Source organism: Thermobia domestica, chromosome 8, assembly GCF_964235325.1.
Source record: "Thermobia domestica chromosome 8, izTheDome1.hap1.1, whole genome shotgun sequence".
Lineage (NCBI taxonomy): Eukaryota > Metazoa > Arthropoda > Insecta > Zygentoma > Lepismatidae > Thermobia > Thermobia domestica.
In genome coordinates, this window is record NC_137461.1 from 283,211,865 (window position 1) to 283,232,560 (window position 20,696).

At 36.3% G+C, this 20,696-nt stretch overlaps 1 protein-coding gene across 1 annotated transcript in view; it reads left to right on the top strand.

Moving 5' to 3' along the window:
• LOC145692594 (uncharacterized) overlaps nt 1–16,963 on the top strand; it is a 138,165-nt gene extending 121,202 nt beyond the window's left edge. The window contains exons 11-13 of the mRNA XM_081767915.1: nt 4,209–4,342; nt 12,548–12,700; nt 16,809–16,963. Coding sequence (XP_081624041.1) covers nt 4,209–4,342; nt 12,548–12,700; nt 16,809–16,963 — 442 coding nt within the window. The remainder of the gene's footprint in view (nt 1–4,208; nt 4,343–12,547; nt 12,701–16,808) is intronic.
• The last annotated feature ends 3,733 nt before the right edge of the window (nt 16,964–20,696 follow it).

The following is a 20,696-nucleotide window of genomic DNA, read 5'->3' on the forward strand; positions in this document are numbered from 1 at the left end:
ACACTTGAGATCCAAGATTGCGCACACTTTTCAGTTATACAGACCAAGATTCAAAAATCCAGGTTTGCGCACAGTATTTTTTACAACGTTGCCAAACTTAGATGTGTACAGGGTGTCCCAAAAATAGGTATACAGTACCGTACTGATCAGGATCATTGCATTTTATATCATTTCTTATGGTTATTTTTCAGATAGGCTTAGTTTCTTCTGACGGGCCAACAGCTCACTCAACCGAGCCGAACGGAACCGAGCTGACTACTCACTCCAACCAAGACGGTTCGAGCTATTGGTTGATTGATTTTGAGTTTAACGTCCCTTTCGCAGCGAGGCTATATGAGACGGGACCTACTGATTAACGTGGAATCCAAACTACACGAGCTCCCGCCGGGAATCGAACTCGGGTCTCAAACGCCAAGGGCGCGTACGCTAACCGCTTAGCCACGGAGGAGCTCGTCGAGCCATTGACTCAGTTCAGCTGAGTCGAACCAAGTTGATGGACTCGCTTCAACGGATTTCAAAACGAGTTAAAACGAGCTGAACGAGCGAGCCATTTATGAAATTCGACTCGACTCAAAACTCAAACTCAAAACACTGACTCGGCTCGGAACTCGACTCGAGAAAATTACCTTTGGCTTGACTCGAGCCCATCTCGAATCTTTATGGGTAAATTGTACACAATCGTCATCTTTGAAAGCTCCTGACTGATAATCTTATTAGGTCTCTCACTAACATTTTCCATTGCTTTTCTCTTATATGCTTCGTTTAGAGTATGCTTCTGAAGTTCAAATCCAATAGTAGCTTCAGAATATGCTTCTGAAGTTACTATTGGACTTGAACATTTTACAAAATTATTGACCTACCATTAGATTTTGAAAACTGGGGAAAGCCGAAAAACATTACAATTTAATCATTTAGAATAAATTTAATTCCTGATATCCTGAAATTTGTCTTTACAAATAAAAGTAGGTGGTCATGTTTCCCTTCCAAGTATGAATAACTAGTATTTCAGATTTAGCATCCAGAAATCTCATTTTCTTTTCTTCATTAGATGTTGTACACAATTCTGTTTTTATCACCTGGCAACGTCGATTCCCGATCCTGTGCGCAATCCTGGCCAAAGATACTGTCAATCAACCTCTTATCTGGCATTTGCTGATAAGGAAGATAAGTGTGCGCAAGTCTGTGACTCCCTTCCAAACACCCGGAAGATCCGGCCGCACAGCAGACAACCCCTAAATCCGCCCATGTTCAAAACACGACATTTGTATGCATTAAGGCAAAAAGACACGTACATAAGAAAGAAACAATTCAATATGTCACATTAAAATATAAATTAGATGAACTTCTTTGAAGATACTACTTTTTAAAAACAAAAGTTAGGAAAACGACAAAAATGTCGGTGTTGTCAACTTAGAAATTAATTCTACGTAAGAAATAAAATCTTTCACGTGCAAAGCTATTCGTTAATTACTGTGTATAAAAATGGATTTATTAAAGGTATTTAGCATCTACTCTCCAGTGACGATATATCTTGATCACTGAAGAACCAGAGGCGGTATGCCTTCATCACTGAAAAACCAGAGGTGGTATGGCATACCACCGCATACCGTCTCACTTGGACCACTGGCCTAATATGAATACATATCCCTGTATGAGACCAAAGTTACAGAACAACTAAAATAGTTTTATGTTCCACTAGTTGTGTACGTTATAGTTCATCAACTCCAAACTTATTTTCCAAATTGTTTCGGTTTCCTTTACGAAAATGTACTTTTGTCTCCTTGTCCTCCTGTTTCAAACACTCTTGTCTCTAGAACGAAAAGAGTGATCGACAAAAGATAACGTACAGAACTAGCACACTTGGTTTACACGTCCGTTGTCAATATCATATTCTGTATAGCTCTCCCGGTTGGTCTAGTAGTTAGAGCGCACTCCTTTTGATATCCACGCTATAAGTTCAATTCCCGTTCAAAGTATTACGATGATTCGGATTCCACCTTAAACAATAGATCTAGGATGGCACATGGCCTCGATATTGTTAAGAGCTGAAAAACTTCATTAAACAGGTAAACACCCTGTGAAACCGTTCAGAAAAAGAAAAACTTCTTTTATTTCAATTTTTATGTCTGTCATTTTGTTGAGTTGATTCTGAGTTGAGCGTCCCTTTCAGCATCGAGATCATATGAGACGTGGATCTATTCATTAACGTGGGATCCGAACCACATGAGCTCCCGCCGGGAATCGAAAATGTGTCTTCCACGCCAAATCCGCGTTCGCTAATCACTTAGCCACGAAGGAGCTCTGTCTGTCCTTTTGACTGTAACGTTCTATATCTTTAGATTAAAGACAACTGTCTGAAAACTGTTATGAGATTCAGAATCAATTTCCTTGATTCACCCAGTTGATCTAATATTAACAACCTATTTGTGAATGGCGTCCGTCAATTTTGGGCGAACTTGGACTGTTTCTCAAGAATAAAAGAAATATGAATAAACAGATGTCAGATTCGAAATTAACTCGCTCGGATAACTTGCCCATTTCCAATAGCATGGCTTGTCTGTTAGAGGCATTGCCAGGAATATAATTCAGTTTATCTGTCGATCATAGTACATCTTTTAAAGATTGTCGGTATAATTGATTAACAACTTTTCAGAGAACTACAATCTTTTCCCCTCCATGTGAAAACTTCTGGTCCATGTCTATGGGCTTTTTTTTTTTTCTGAAACACGAAAGACAAAAATCTCTGATCAAGTTGCTCCGCTGAGATCCGAACGAGACAACTGTGTTTTCATTTGATATGTTATAACTAGACGAATCCCAAAGTTATACGTGCCATCGCGCGGGATGTCGTGAATTACAATATATTTTACAATGTAAAAGCTACAAAAGAAAAATTACCTGGCAGAATAGTTTGAATGGAGTCATTTGTTTGGAAACGGTTGGGTAAATGGAAAACTCGGCCGAACACGTACCCCATCATTCTTAAGGACACGTTTTTCGGAGTAAAAATCTTTGCCCCAGGGTCCCAGATGGGGTCCAACACAAAATTTTCAAATGTCAAGGGGGGTTAAGTAGCACATTGTTTGAAAGCAATTGTAAAATGAAAGAAAATAGAGCAAGTCTCGACTCTCTATGACTATCCTGTGCAAAATTGCGGCGGATCAAAATGTAAGTCCATGGCAACCTTCAATCCAAGATGGCCGCTTAAAACCTATATCGAAAGGATAGGCATACGAAAATGTTGAAGCTAGAAAAACCAAATTTCGCATGAATGTTAATCAGTAGGTGGCGAAAAGATACGAAATGTTAAAAAACGTGACATCTTGAGTTAAAAATGCCGCACTATGTATCGAAAGCATGTCCGGCTTAAAACATTGGTGTTGCAGAAGCGAAATGTGGTTGTTACGTTTATGGTTAATAGCAGATATCCACAATATATCTACGTATGACAAAATTACAAAAATACCGTAAAATATTCAACTTTTGTTTACCAGTATTAAGCCTTTGTTTACATTTTGAACCGCCGCCATTTTGCACAGGGTTGTCGTAGAAAGTCGAGCATTTTCTCCATTTTCTTTTATTTTACAACAGCTTTCAAACGATGTGCTACTTAACCTCCCCCCTTGCCATTTGAAAATTTTAAGTTGAACCCCGTCTGAACCCTGCGGGGGACACTGAGGCAAAGTCTTTTTTTTTTTTTTTTAATCACAAAAGTGTGTTCTTGAAAATGATGGCATATGTGTTCGCCGAGTTTTCCATAACCGTTTCCGAACAAATGACCCGGTTCAAACTATTCTGTCAGCTTTTTAGCTTTTACATTACAAAATATGTTATAACTCACGACATTCCGCCCGGTGGCACGTATAACTTCGGGATTCGTCTAGTTATAACATATCAAATGAAAACACAATTGTCTCGTTCGGATCTCAGCGGGCCACTTCGTGATTCTCCCTTGTGAGCAATGCTGTTATAAGTCATTAATGTAAAATCAAAAATCAAAATATGGTAATTTGGATTTTCGAAATGAATTAAGGGTTTAGGTAAAGCAGAGTTGACGCTGGTTTGTGAAAAAATCGTCAAACGACAAATCTTTTGAGTGTAAAAGGTTGTTAATCATTTGCTTTTGATATGTTTCCAGAACTTTTGTTTATAACATTAACATACACAAAATAAAGTACTAATTGTGAAATATTCTGTTTTTTTGACAGAGCTGATATGGAGAATTATAGACTGGATTTGACGGTCAAAATCCCTCGACTGATTGCTGTAGGAAGATATGACGTCAGTGGAAATGTTCTTCTCTTTCCAGTGAGAACGCGCGGAGACTTCTGGGCTTCATTTGGTGAGTGAGGAAGACCCACACACTAACAACATATGCCTTTTAAATACAGTATTCCAAGGTATATGTCAAGTTATTTATTTATGTTGGATCCCAGATAGCAAAAATGACATGCAACAAACTTGCAGTAGATTTGCAATTCAAGTCTGGCAAACTTGCAGCAGATTTGTGATGCAAATTTGTAAGTTTGATGCAAGCTTAATGCAAACTTCCTAGTTGACGCTCTTCAAACTTGCAGCACACCTGCAGTACAAGTGTATGGTAAGTTTGCAAAGCAAGTTTCTGCAAGGGGTTTACTTGGACCTCAAGCCAATGACAAGTTTCCACTTGCACTGCAAGTGCACAAAGGGTCGGCAGCAAGTTAGTGCATGTTTGACGCAAGTCTCTGCAAGGATACCACTTGCACTGCAAGTCTACAGCAAGTTTGTATGAAGTCTTCTGCAAGTATATACTTGCATTGAAAGTCTACAGCAGGTCTTCAGCAAGTGAGTTTAGTAAGTCTTCTGCAGGTATATACTAGCATTGCACTGCATGCCTTTTACAAACCGAACATTTACTGTATACGAAAAATCACACAGTATATTTTTCTCAACAATTTTGTCAAACAATACACATTTAAAATATAAATTATCTGTACATACTGGATACTTACGTAATTATCTTAATTATCCACTTGTTCTAATGCTTCACACACTTCACTACAAATGGCGGCCTGGCGGGAGATTTCTAAGATTAGACTTTTGTGCTATCTGTTGGTAGAAACTAAAACTGACACACTTGCTACAAAGTTGCAGCAAACCCCCGAAGCAAGTAAAATCTAGCAAGTGAAAATCAAATTACGACATTTGCGGATAATCTTTCAAAACGCCTGTAGCAGGTGTACAATGCACGGAAAGTCTAGCAAGTTAAAATCAAATATAGTGAAAGACTTGCTGCAAACCAACATGCTATTAGGGATCTTGTTTATTTGTTACAGCAGGGCCATGCCGTGGAAAATCAGCGCCCGGGGCGAGAGTATACGACGGCTCTCCCATACATATATTCCAAGTATTTTTTCCTATCTTTTTTTTCCTTTTTTCCTCTCGAATTTTTCGCCCCCCTTACTTCGGCGCCCCGGGCCGTCGCCCCGCTACTTCCCCTACGGCATGGCCTGTGTTACAGTAAAGCTTCTGAAATTATATTTGATTACGGAAGATCAAGTTTATTGCTATAAAGTCAGGTATAAGATATTGACAAAGTATCATTATTACATTACACAGTTTGGAACAAATTCAGATCATAATAAAAGATATTGTTATTTCGTCTTTTACATAAGATTGCTTGAAGATATTGTTATTTTTTTGTAGCTTCTTTTCCTTTAAGTAGCCTAAATTTGCTCCGAAGTGTGTAATCCATCAGTAATATGTTGTAAAAGCACAATATTTTCAGTAGCGGTTCGTGGTCTGTAGAAGCACCGGTTGCAATGTTGCAATATCAAAGATGTGTAGGTACGCGCCAGTGTTCCCTTCCCCCAGCATTCTTGAGTCTTATCTAAAACATATTCAGGAAATATGAAGAGGAAAATCCTTTTAAGCTCTATTTGTATATTTATTGATTAAAGCGTATTCTCTAATATTGGTTTAATATAAGCTATTTCCTTTTTTTTTCAAACAACCACTATCAATGTACGTTTATACACTATTTATATACAAAACTTCTTCATTCGTGTCATTGAACAAGAGATAAATCGAATATATAGCATGTGCTGTAAGGCATGAATGATATTGTTAACCCGGAAAGAAGAAAAAAGCAAGAAAATTGCATATATTCATGCACGCAATTAAACAAAATTATTTAATTAAGTAAAGTATGCATTATTTTAAAAATTAAAGATCTTTCTTCGTTCTTTTCGAACTTCAAATTTTTCTAGATCTTTTTTCGTTCTTCTGGAGCTTCAAATTTTTCTATGACTTCATTGAAATCTGAAATGCTGCTCGACAAGTTTTTCTGAATAGGAAGCATCGCTACCGGAAATATTTTCTGCTTATTTTCTTTAGGGTACAGAAACACAACTCTCCTCCAACAATATGCATTTTGTTAGCATTTCTTTGTATTAATACAAGGGACAATTTTCAGTAATTACGTATTTTTGTCTGCTGGTCTGTTATAAAGAAGAATGAAATATAAGATTTTTTCCTTCGAAAATGAAAAAAATAATAGTTTAACATTCCAGCACTTTAGGCGAAAGAAGACAGATGAGTATTGAAAGTGAATGAATAAGATTATTTTTTTATGCTTTCCGCCGGAAATCGAACACGAGATCATGTGCACGAAAGACACAGAGCTAGACCAATGGTAAGACATTTTCTGCTTCGAGACTCAATCGCCCCCCCCCCCCAGAATAGGATTTTTTTATTTTAAAAATAAAACCTATAACAAGAATTTTCAACTTTGTATTATAAACGTAAAATAAAACCTATTAACTTCAAACGACCGCCCTCCCCCAAACATTCAGCCTGGATCCGCCCCTGCTACCACCAGACGCATTTTTGTTCTTTGACGCACTTGTTCTTTAATGCTTTCACTCCTAGAACACCTGCTCCACACATTGCCAAACGGTAATACGCAATGTCGCCAAACTTCGTACGGATTTTCTCAGTACAAATTCTGCAAGCGAAAAAATAACTCATCATATTTATGTCATTTGTTACATTATTCGTTCAAACTTTATTCTCTAGAAATATATATTTTTATTACTAATATACTGGTCCATTTTAATCTGTTTGAAGATAAAACTTGTACTCTATGTCTTAGGCTTACGCTCTTTGACCAGGAGACGACTCGTTGTAGTGAAACAAGTGACTTTCAGAGTGTTGAAATGTTAGTAACTAACAGAGCGCTTAGGTTTGTTTAACTGTCAACTTCCCTATGTAGTGTAAAATTAGTTTTATGTGTGTGTGTTTATTTCTTCCTTAATTTCAATTTGCATTTGTTATAAATCTTAGGAGATTCATACTCGTAAAATAATAAGTATCAACTAATGCATTTTCTGGTTCTTACAAGGGACACCCGCGAACTTGAACAAGAGAAATCGGATGAAATTTCTACAGTTAACTAATTTCAGGTCGCTGAATCCAGTGGTGATAGTCGTTTTCATGCAAAATCAAGCAGTCAAGCAGTGGCGGAGCCAGCTCATGGAGTATGGTCCAATTTTCTAGACAAGGTATGAGAAGAAACGGGAAAATTGAAATGCTCAGTGTAGTAAATATGATTAACAATTGAGTCTACAATATGTAAAAGCTCATGTGAATACCTTGCGTTAATCACAGTGTTGCCAACACATTAAAAATCGTGTGTGAAAATTGTAATGGAAGAAAGAGTCAAAATAATGCGATGTATTGTAATACCTAAAGAACTTGACACATTATTTGGGAAAGAGATCTTATCATGTTATAAAACAGTGTTGTTAACTTTATACAGTATAAAAAAGGTAACGAACGTAAGGTATAAACAAAAAAAGAAAAGAAAGAAAACTTTCAATCAGACACGGTAAATGGGAGTGAATCAGCACTCACAGAAACAAAGAGTGGCGTTACTGGTATCCATGTAATACGCTGCATCTCATGATAGACGCCATCTTCGTGTATGGACATTATGAGTAAATGAGAAGTACTGCGACAAGATACAGGCACGTAGCCAGGATTTCGTGAAGGGAGGGGGGCATGACATGGAATACTGTGGTCATCATCACACCAGTGGCTCGATCATTCTAAACAATTTTACCGGAACATATATTGGTTCGTTTAGCCAGGATTTCGTAACGGGGGGAGGGGGGCGTGACATGAAATTCTGAAGGCCCAGGAACTCGATCAATCTAAATTACTTTACTATCAACATATATTGGTTTGTGAGGATATGTTTGTAAGTATTTTAATAAACTATGAAGAAATCTCGAGTAAAATAAAAAAAAAACGCATTGAAAAATATTGCACAATATTTACATCCTTCCTATGTTTATTCAAATATAACAATTTTCCTTTCATTATGATCTCAACTATTATAAAAAGTACTTATTCACTATTATAAAAAGTACAAACTCAATAATGTCTTGTAAAATATTTTGCAATATCTTGCAATTCCTTTTTCTGTTGAATAAAATGTTAACAGAAATTTCTTTCCACATATATTTTTGTTTTTATTATTCCGTCAACTACTGTCTGTTTCAAATGACAGGTTAAAGGAGCAGTAGAAAATTGCTTTTGAAATAACATGTTTGATATTGCAAAGATGCGATGACGAAAAAGTACCATTAAAAAAATGTGCACGCTGTTACACAACCGCACTATGCTTTTGGAAGCTTGAAATCTCCCTGACTACTAGCAGAAATTCTGAGAATTCTGTAACTTTTCTAGTAATTTCAAATTCCCTGACTCTTCCAGGATATATCGCTCAACTTGCAACCATGTATTGCGAGTAATACAAATTTCCTCATAAGTAACAGTTTATACAGTATAAACTGTTACTATCAAATTTCCTCAAATTTCCTCAAAAGCTTCCTGTAGTTTATTTTTTAACGCTGATCCTTCTTTTTCTCATTTCATTTTGTTTCATCCTTCCTTAATTTTTTTCATTTGTGGTCTCGAAGGGGGGGGGTCCGCCCCCCGCCCCCCATTGGCTACGTGCCTGCAAGATATCATTATTATAAGGACCAAAATAAATATGGAACCGTCGAGGCGATTGTGATACTAGTAAAATGATACATTACTGAAGAACTTAAAAATACATTACGCGTCTCCATTGACCTGTAAGTGTGCAAGAACCAGTTAATTCTCAAAATGCAGATATGGGTTATCAAGGAAGTGATCAAAGCACAGAGACAGTGTACAGTATGCACATTTGACCATCGCTACTGACTCACAATCAGCATCACCTCTACATGGTAACAATCCTATGACAAACGCTACACTAAAGACATTATCAAATGACAATATGACTGATCCTATGTCATAAAACGTCTTTTGCCAGGCATACTGCAACATCGGCTTTTAGATCGGTGCTGAAAGTTGATTGTAGATCACAGAGTGCAGCTTGATAATGAAATTACTTTCGAATAAATCACATGAGGTTTGTAACATTGGAGCCATACGAAGTCACCAATCCGCCGAAAATAGAGCTTCGATTGCCGAAAGAACCAGACATCAAGGGGCAGACAATTTCGTTGTCTTAGGTGACATTATCTTCAACATAACATCTATGTTTGTGAAACACTCTTGTAACAGTGGGTGATCTTTGTGTCCGGACCAAGAATCATACAACAACAAGCACTTCTGATCGCTGATATAGTCACCAAGGACAGCCGTTAGAAAAACTTTTCATATATACTTTCGACATTTTACCACTTTTACTTGCCTCCACGTAAATGTTACGAGGGCGTGTTTCTTCAAGTTTTTTTTTTTTTTTGGCAATATGTGGGCCAACTCTGCACATCAACTGTATAACTGTGGGTAGAGCAATAAACAGACTGCAGCATGCCACGTGTGTGTTTTCCTCCTCTATCACATAGTGTAGAAGATGACGACACTTCATAATAATACTGGCTTTGATCACTATTCCATACATTGTTTTGCACCAAAGTATCTTGTGGAATATAGTTATTTACGTGTTCAACAAATTCTCGTGTATTCTGACGAATAATCTGGTCATCAGTTATATCTTTACGTGTGACGAGTCGGTTTCTTTATGTATTACAATACATGACATTATTTTGGCACTTTCTTCCATTACCACTTTCACACAAGATTAGCAACGAGTTGGCAATACTGTGATTAACGTAAGATATTCACATGAGCTTCTACATATTGTAGACTCAATCATACTACATACTCAATCATTTATTGTTACTCATGTTTACTACATTGAACATTTCAATTTTCCAGTTTCTTCTCATACCTTGTCTAGAAAATTGGATCGTACTCCATGAGCTGGCGCCGCAACTGCTTTATTGATTGATTTTGCATGGAAACGACAATAACTACTGCATTCAGTGACCTTAAATTAGTTAACTAGAAATTTCATCCGGTTTCTCCTGTTCAAATTCGCGGGTGTACCTTGTTAGTGTTTTCATTTATTTATTTATTTATTAGTATTAGTAGTAGTAATTGGCACAGCACTTTATTCCATCCTGTTCATCTACTCATTTTATTTTGAGAAGGTCCAAAATACAAGGTGCGATACTGAAACCTTCTTATAAAATATTTCTTGCCTTTTATCCCGTTAAAGCATATTGTAATGTCCCACGTGATGTAGTGAATAAACAATTCTACACGCTAGTGTTTACAAACACCACCACGTAGTTTGGCAAGAGGATTCAACATCAGAAGGATCTACAATCACCTGCAGACGACGGGCTTCTGGCCCCTCCCACGGAGCAGAAGACGACGACCGAGCAGCAGCGCCACCACCACCCAAGGAACTCTATAAATTGGCTGGACGACGGCAATTTTGTACCAGTTTTCTGGTGACCCTCCTACTGTTTGCCACGGAACATTAGGAGTAACCTAAACCCAGGCCTCCAGTCTGCTGCGGGACTACACCTACCCTATCTCCTGGCTTAGCCTGCTACGGGGCTCTGTCTGGGAATCCTAACCACAGCCGCTTACCCTGCTACGGGGCTCTGTTGACCACTTAACCCTCCTCTGCTTGCTACGGAGTATTGGGTCCCTATCTCCCCTCTGCTTAGCCTGTTACGGGGCTCTGTAGAGATTTTGTCTGCGACCTTACGGTTAAAGTTTACCTTTAACTAACCTAGTATACTAGAGAGATTATGTGTACAGTATTTTGTAAAAATACTTTTATAGTGAAACTTTTATAATAAAGGCCGGTAGTGGGAGATCGATTCCGGACACTCTTTTTATTAACGCTCTACTTTTACCTATATGGGACAAAGTTTTACAATATTAAATGAAATTACGAGGGAAGTCCAGAAGTTAAATAACATCGCGCGTAGCGCCCACGACCTACCACTGCGATCGCGTGCGCAGCAGTTATCTCCTCCCTTTACCTCAGTATGAGTCGAGCCTCAATGCTCTGCGGTCACACTATTTATTTTTGCAGCCATTCAAAATGCCGGCCATAAGAGAAAATCACGACAAATGTTTAGTACGTAGTTCACGTCAAAAGGACCAACAAGAAATTCAGAAGCCTATTGTGAAACTCTCCAACGACTTCGACATGACATCCAAAACAAAAGAAGTAGAATGCTGATGCACAAAAGTGTTGTTGATTCATCACAATGCCCTGTCTCATGCATCTCACACAGCAGGAACTTCATCGTCTAAAGTGGGAAATCTTTGGTCACCCTACTTACAGATCTGACTTGGCACCAAGTGATTTTCACTTATTCCCGAAACTTAAGAAATTTTTGGGTGGAAAAAAAGTTTGCAAACTATGAGAAATTCAAGCAACCAGTGACAGCCTGGCTCTAATCTTTGACGGCAGATGAGTTTAACATCGGCATTAAAAAACTGGTCCCACGTTATAATAATTGTCGAAACAACTATGGCGATTACATAGAAAAGTAGAGTAAGGACCTGTGGCTTTGTAAATAAAGTTCTGTGCTGATATGTTTCGTTTTTATTTATGCATGCCAAAAGGTTCTTCACTTTTTGGACGACCTTCATGTATTATGCAGTTCCGTGCATGGGGGCCAGTGAGACGACAACCCTGGGCACCGAAGTAAGAGGGCACAGGGAAAAATAATAAAAAGTGTTCAAAATCAAGGAAAAGCAGGGCTTATTTTTGAAAATTTTGTTGCGCTTCGCGTTAACCATGGTGGCGCTTCGCAGCTGGTCTGTCTACCTCACTCATATGTACGGGGGCACCGGCGTATACTCTCGGCACGATACGGCAATTACACTGATTTTCCACGGCACAGAACTTATATAAATTTAAACCATCAATAGTTTAAATGATTAGGGAAATCATTACCAGAGCAAATTACACCACAAATTCCATTTATTGAGCCTTCTAAAATAGCTGCATTGTTATCAGTGTTAATAAACAATGTCATTCGTCTACTATTATTTCAAGATTTTACAATTGGTTTCTATGAAATGGATATCTATTATCTTACGAAAATAATTATATTTTTATCTTGCAGTGAGTATATTCTTAAATGAATTGTGGCTTGTGTTTTATGTGTTTTATTTTTTTTATTTGTTTTGTACGCAGGTGACGTCACCGGTGTTGGAAGAATGTATGGAAAAATTGTGACGCTAGAGGATGGAAAGGAATACATGAAGACGGAGAGAATGTTATTGGACTTCACATTAGGAAGATCAAGGTTCCGCATAAGGGATTACATCAATGGTGACAACATTCTAGGTAAATCATATGGAATCTTTAAAGACCCTTTTTAAATTTATATTACAGAAATAACTCTTCTTCTTCTCAGATCAGCAATCTTTCAATTCGTTTGACACTACCTTCTCTTTCCTGACTTTTCAATTAAATGTGCTTTTTCTTCCCTATGAGACTTTTCATTTCTTGTACTCCTTCTTCCCTGTAAAATTTTTCACTTCCGTATAATTTTACTTCCCTCTGAAACTTCATTTCCTTGTACTTTTTCTTCCCTGTAAAACTTTTTATTTCCATGTACTTTTTCTATCCTGTAAGATTTTTCATTTCCGTGTACTTTTTCCTCTGTAAAACTTTTTATTTCCATGTACTTTTTCTATCCTGTAAGATTTTTCATTTCCGTGTACTTTTTCTTCTCTGTAAAACTTTTTATATCCATGTACTTTTTGTTTCCTGTAAGATTTTTCATTTCCGTGTACTTTTTCTTCCCTGTAAAAGTTTTTATATCCATGTACTTTTTCTATCCTGTAAGATTTTTCATTTCCGTGTACTTTTCTTCTCTGTAAAACTTTTCACTTCCATGTACTTTATCTTTTCTGTAAAACTTTTCATTTCCATGTACTTTTTTGATTTCCGTAACACTGTGCAATATTTGCCGTGGAAATTATATAAAGTTTGTACTTTTGAAGAAGTATTAATTTGGAAATAACTAGAAGTTGCGTGAAGCTAAATTTGGATAACAGAATAGGTAGCCAACCTTTCGAATAGATTTCTGTACAGTAAACTCGTAAACACCTAACCTTATCCAGCATCCTACCTTCCAATTTTTGCCAATTTACAACTCAAACAGTGCTATTTCCTATCCTAATCTGTGAAGATTGATTCAGTGTTCGGTTATCCATCAGAACACAAGTTCTAACATACGTCAGGACACGCTTATGTGTGCATGGTTGTTTGACAATTGTCATAGGACTCCGTCCCACGCACCCTGTATATTGTAGAAAATAATTGTCAGTAGAAAATATAAAGTATAAATTCATAAAATCATAAACTTTCCTATTGTGTTACCATACATATGGATGTGATAGTTGGTTTTTAAGTCGCACGGATGAACTCTGGCTTGTAGTTTTAAGAAGCTGTGTTTTGAGGAAGGTGCCACGTATGAAACGATCATGAAACTTTTCAGCTTAGGGAACTTTGTACCACAAAGAATTCTACGTTTTCTAATACAGTACCATGTTTCATTATCCTTTGATACCAGCACAATGAAACTTGGTCTACGGATATATCCTTTTAAGTAGTAATTAGTTATAAATGACATTATTCAAGTAGATGCCATATAAAAATTATTTCATTTCTATGTTAGTAATCCAAAATAAGTAATTTCATTTTTTTCCTTACATGTAACAGTCAATATTATAAAAGTAAGAAAGAAAGTTCTATCGCTTTTTGTAAAGGTCTGTGTTCCATTGGCCTTCACACCGTGAGTTGAATGCGAATGCAGATAAGGTGAAGGGCAATTGTTGGTGTGGGTATATCCAATATACTACCTGCGTATTGATAGAATGAAAATGAGAACTCCACAGAGCGTCATAAGGTTGTGTATGCTGTGCCAGTTCAAACGCCGCTGCAGCAGGGCGGAAGATATGACAGGCCTTTGGGGGGGGGGTGTCATGACAATGCAGCTCTGGTTTAACAAGCATAAGGGCGGTGACGAAACACTCGAAGACGCACCACCGGACGACCAACATATATACAAAACAAAGATCTTCAGGCAGTAATTGAGGCGTACAGTGACCAGACATGTGAGAAACTGGGGCCACAATTCAGTGTGAGTGGAGAAACCATTCGGCAGCACCTCCATCAACTTGGGAAGCACTACAAGTTGGATCCATGGGTCCCGCATGACTTGACTCCGCGCCAGAAGGCAATGCGAGCAGACACCTGTTTCTTTGCTGTCTTGTCTGAGGAAGGAGTCATTTCTGGACATGTGATGACAAGCGGATCCTGTACGAAGCTCCACAGGATCCACTGGTCATCATTGGTCAGCATCCCATGAACCGGTTCCAAAACAACCTAAACTAGTACTGCCCCAGAAGAAGATCCTCCTGTGTGTTTGGTGGACCGCTCGCGGCATCATGCATCGGGAACTGCTACCAGCTAGTCAGATCATCAGTGCAACTGTGTACTGTCAGCAGTTAAGCCGCGTTGAAGAAAAACTCAAAACTCTGGAGTCAGCACTTCTGAATCGCAAACTGTTACAGGAAAACAGTATGCCCCACGTGGCTAGGATGACCCGAGACACCATTCTACGCCTTGGATTGGAAACACTACTGCATTCGTCATACTCCCCGTACATTGTACCGTCCGACTATTATCTGTTTCATTCCTTGGACAATCATCTTAGAGGACACCAGTTCAAATCCTTAGTGGAGGTACAAAATATACTTGATACCCTCTTCGCTTCACGGCACACCAAGTTCTACCGTGATGGAATCCAGAATGCCTTCCAGAACGTTACCAGAAGGTCGTCGATGTTGATGGCAGAGGCGGATTCAGGACCGACTTCTGGGGGGGGGCGGTGGGTTATCATACTGCTACTTTTAAGGACTCCAAACTTTGGGATGGGTTTTATTTATATATAAAAAATAAGAAAGTTATCTCTTCTGGGAGGGGCGATCGCCCCGATCGCCCCCCCTTGGATCCGCCCCTGGTTGATGGCAACTATTTTTGATCTTTCAGGTAAGTCTTAGGTGACATATTGATGTTGGAAGGTGGTGTGTGGAAAAGCGACAGAACTTTCTTTGTTACCTTAATACATTTTGGACTTATGCCATCGCAAACAACATACTTTATCTTCAAAGAAAAGTTTTCGACAATAAAGTGGAATCAAAATACAATTTGGAAATGTTTTTGATATCGTAGTTAATCATTAATAATCATCACACAAATACTTGTCTTACGTTTGTAACTTGTACCGGTTAACTAGGTTACACTCGTTCATTCTTACTAGCCAGTTATAATAAAAAGTATTGCCAGTCAGAAGTACTTGTGGAACTCTAATATATGAAATTTTTCTGTAATTTTTATTACTAAACATGGACAAGTTAGGAAATATATCCTTAAGGTTTACCAAGTTACATTTTGTTATTGAAATTCGTTTCCACTTTGTTATCGAAAACTTAAAAAAAAAAAAAAAAAAAAACTTTTCTTTGAAGATAAAACATGTGTATCTAGTGAAGCTAACGTTGGCTTTTTGTTTCAGATTATTAACTGAGAAAGGAAATTATTTTAAATAGCACCAGCTTGATACTGAAACTAACGTTGGCATTTTATTTTAAATTCCTAACAGGAAAATAGAACTTTCTCCTGGCTAAGCGGTTAGCGTAGCCACTTTGCCGTGAGAGACCCGGGTTCGATTCCCAGGTGGGAGCTCATGTGGTTCTGATTCCACGTTAAGCTATAGGTCCACGTTTCATATAGTCTTTGCTGAAAAGGACACTAAACTAAAAGTCAAATCAAATCAAACTAGACAAATGAAATGATTTTTAAATAGCACTTTCTTGAATATTATCATTTGTGGTTAATTACGCTCCAGTGCTCCAACGTCTTCTATACAATTCATTGTGCCGGTACCGAAGGATTGTTAAACATGAATATTTAGATACAACGAATCCTAGTTTCTAAAAATAACTCCTCCAACCTATTACGATAGGTTTCCTAATTCTCGATTGCACTCTTCTTTTGAATGATGCTCTAAAAAGGATTTAAATAACTCTTCTTTCGAACGATTTTTCTTGCTGTTGCAAATACTTTAATAAGAATAATTGTGGAAGTGCAAGGAATTTATATTAGCAGGAGTTCTAACCTCACAACTTTTCTACGTGGCAAACCAGAAAGTACAAGGTGACATTCTCATGAGTAACGAAAGTTGCGTATGAGTTTCCCTGAACTACTGACGAAGACGATAGTGATTGCTGAAACAATGTAGTGCAATTAGAACACAATTTAATTACAGTAACTAACTGTATATTATTTTTTTACAAATTACACAATTATACATCAAATTATTTATTAAATAACTAATATGTGATTAGTGTTAAAATGTAATTAATATCATATTGTATATTTAAAGGTCAAGCTATGAACCGTTTCCTCAATCAAAATGCAGAAGAAATTGTGAAGGAGATGAAGCCAGCCGCAACCCATAGTCTCAGTCGTCATTTTAAGGAATGGATCAACACAGCTTTCCTCAATATCCCTCTAAAGACATGGCTTCATGATAATTAAGAATTATTATATACAAAGCTTTAATCTAAATTTAAGGAGAGAAATGAAATTTGTTCATTGTGACAAATCAATATGATCAGATATATTATCAATGCAAAATCGTTATATTCATTATCGCATTAACATCAGCTGTCTAAATTTAGCAGATCATGTTTTACCATGTAAAGTAATTGAGATTTTCGTATTCTATTGTTTACATTACTCTTCTTAACAAAAAGATCATTAAATGACATTTAACTATTTAATCTGCGAGAAAGAAGAAAGTTATGATGTATGTATGTGTCAAAGTATGAATATTTTGAGTATGATTACACAACCAGTGAAATCAGTATTTGTGAGTGCGTGTGTGTGTGTGTGTTTCAATAATGTGCATTCATGTGTTAATGTTGTATATAAGATCACACATATCAATTATGTTATATTCAGGTAAATAATAGACGATATTTTGTATGTATATATTATTTTTACAAGGTATTATATTGTTATTATTATGTGAATACAATTCGATAATACAGAAAAAGTAGAAAGTACAAGAAAAGGAGTTGTGACTCAAATCTTTATCTTGAAAAACTGCTGTTTCCAGGATTGACGTACTGAATTGCATTAATGATCATTTTGATGTAAGGCTTAGTTTAAAAGTTAGAAGTTTAATATTCAAAGTTATAAGGCTTAGTTTCATATTTATTTTATGTATTGGAGCGCACTTAAGATTTCTTTCTACCATGCTGGTATAAAACCTCTCTTGAACATAAGATCTGTATAGATCCATTAATATATATTTATATATTGTGTCCAAGCCGATCAACATGTTCCCTCCCTATAAGCATATCTGAAAATGATAATTAACCTTTTCTCTCTCCTTCTATATTTAAATTTATATTACAATGAGCATTGTCCAATTTTCCCCGAAGTTAACTACTTACATGTTACCTAGTTACAAGTGCATCATCCACGCATCTCTACCATTTATTTGATTTGAATTCGGATGTTTCTAATCCTGTTCCGCCTTAGAACTTGCAAAAAAATAGTTAGAAATAACTAAAAGAAAAGGTACATCTGTATACAGGGTAAATTGCTAATATCTTCAAACTAATCGCAATGAACCCCACATAGTTCCTGATAATACATACATGCTGACAATATATATGACACTTTGTTGCGAGGGATCCAAAGGTCTTTTAGAAGAATCTAGTACGTCTATGTAGTAATAAACATGTGTTACTCTGCACCCGAAAAAATGATAAGTGACTGTAAATATTGCCTCTTATATTCTCAGCAAAAATGATATATTGTTTTTAAGTATAAGAAAAGAAACATTACAGATGATGTGTAAAGTCAAATCTTTAGGTTACATTAATAATTTCTCTGTTATACATTAATGTATAGTTATGTTACGAAAATGTACAAATATTAGGCGAGCTACTAAGTTTTTGGACCCCTACACTAAAGTTATTTTCATTGGTACGTAGGTAACAGAGGAAAATACAAATTCCTTTAAAAGTAAGGGAAGCACTTTAGATTAAATACCAAAATCGGAAGATTCAGATAAAGTATTTGAAATATCAATCTCTGGCAACAATTACGGAAATTAATGTATTTCTGAAAATGGTTAGTTCTAGAAGCTTTCTGGAAGACTTTTGTACAATAACTACATGATTTAGGTATTTGTCATTTATCTTTACAGTTCTGAGGACGAAACTAGTTATACGTTCTCAGAAGTATACAGAAAAACTTTAAAATCAAGTAAAATTGATAATACATCAAAAACTATCTCAAATGACACATCTTTGCCTTTGAGTAAAATAAATTGGTATTTTTAATTAAGGATGATATTCCATGACCAGAATAGCAGTGTTGTTACTTGTTTTAGGACAAAAATCAATTAAAGAAAGAATTAATATTATAAAGTAATCCTTACTCTGTAACCTTCAAATAATACTTCAGATTAAGCTTTCTAGAATTTGACCTTATAACAGAAGTTAAGTACTGTGTGCTCTCTTTAATATAATGTTAAGAAGTATACTTATCTACATTCGATTCAAAATTTATCCGTTTGAAATGCTATTTTTGGTCATAAATAAAACTAAACTTAATTTTTCGTAAGTTCTTTATATGTTGCAATGTGACATCTCTCGGTTATTTCTGATCTATAATATTTTCACCTACCCAAAATTAATAAAATATATATACAAAAATACATATATATCCAATTCATTAAATTGAATATTTTTCTTTGCTGTAATAATTCTCATATAATTATGAGATGGAAATTATATAACTCTTATTGTTAAGAGATATTAATCACATAAAAAGATCAATATTTATGTGAACTTTTCTAATTTTTTTTTAAATTAACAGACAAATTCTGACCAAAGCATATATTAACTATTAAATAATAGCGTTACAGTCTCGGCAAATTAACTTTGCCTTTATCAGACACATTATGAAATACAATTTCTAAGATTACAGCTTATATACTTCTTAAAATGAGAGGAGGTCATTCCATGAACCAATCATATTCGTCCTTTCCTTTAACAATTTTAAATTAATACATATGCAACTTTTAATAATCAACTTTCACTTTTGAAAAACAATAAACTTTTAATTATCTATCCGCTGTTCAATACACCTGTTTTTACTTCTTCTTTCTTCTCTGTTTTATCCAATATCGTTCTCCATGTATATTTAGTCCGCTATTCCAATTCATAAGTTTCTCGCTTCCTTCCTTTCTTATCCATTCTGCCTCTTTCCATTTTCTTATAATGCTTCTTTTCTCCTTTTCCAGCCCCTCTACGCCTTCCCAGTCTATTTCGTGTCCTGTCTCCCTTACATGTTTATATATAGCGTTACTATCTCTCTTCAATCGAACGTCATCCCTGTGCTGTTTAATCCTTTCTTGTGACCTCTTTCCTGTTTCCCCTATATAACTCATATCACATTCTTTGCATGTAATTCTATATACAACCTTTCATCACTTATTTGAATTTCTGTTGCTTCTTTTCCTCGTTCGCAACGCACCTAACATTCTTCTGCTACCTTTTCTGTACTTTCTTACTCCTCCTTTTCTCAATAAGTTTTTTAAGACTTCCGTTTTTTCTCCTATGCTCTCTATCCCGAACCATCTTTTCTTTTCTTCTTCTCTATCTTCTCTCACTTCCTTCTGCCTTCTGCCCTCTTCTTTCTTGCTATTCTTCTTCAATCTATCCCCACTATATCCATTCTGCATTAATAAACTGTGAAATTGCTCTATGTCTTCTTTTCTCTTCTCGTCATCACTGTTTATCATTTTTATCCTTCTCTCCATGTTTCTAATAAAGTTCCTTTTAGTTCCTTCATCTACATCACTTCTTCTATGGCAATAAACACCTGCTGAACATTGTTTCCTATACCATGTTGTTTCGAATTTCCCTTCTATTTTCCTTATTGTCATATCTAAAAAGTTTATTTTCCCCTCTTCCTCTAATTCTAACTCCAGATTTATTCCTTTTTCTTTACCTTTTATCCTTCCCACAAAATGCTCGAACTGTCTCTTCGTTCCTTTCCAAATACCTAAGCAATCATCCACATACCTGCAAAACATAATCAGTCTTTCGCCTCCTTCCTCTTTAATTTTCTGTTCCCATTTGTTCATTACAATTTCTGATAACACTGGGCTTAGTTTCGATCCTATACTTAGTCCTTCCTTTATTATCACTAATTTTTCTCCTATTGTACACACACTGTTCTTCCATAT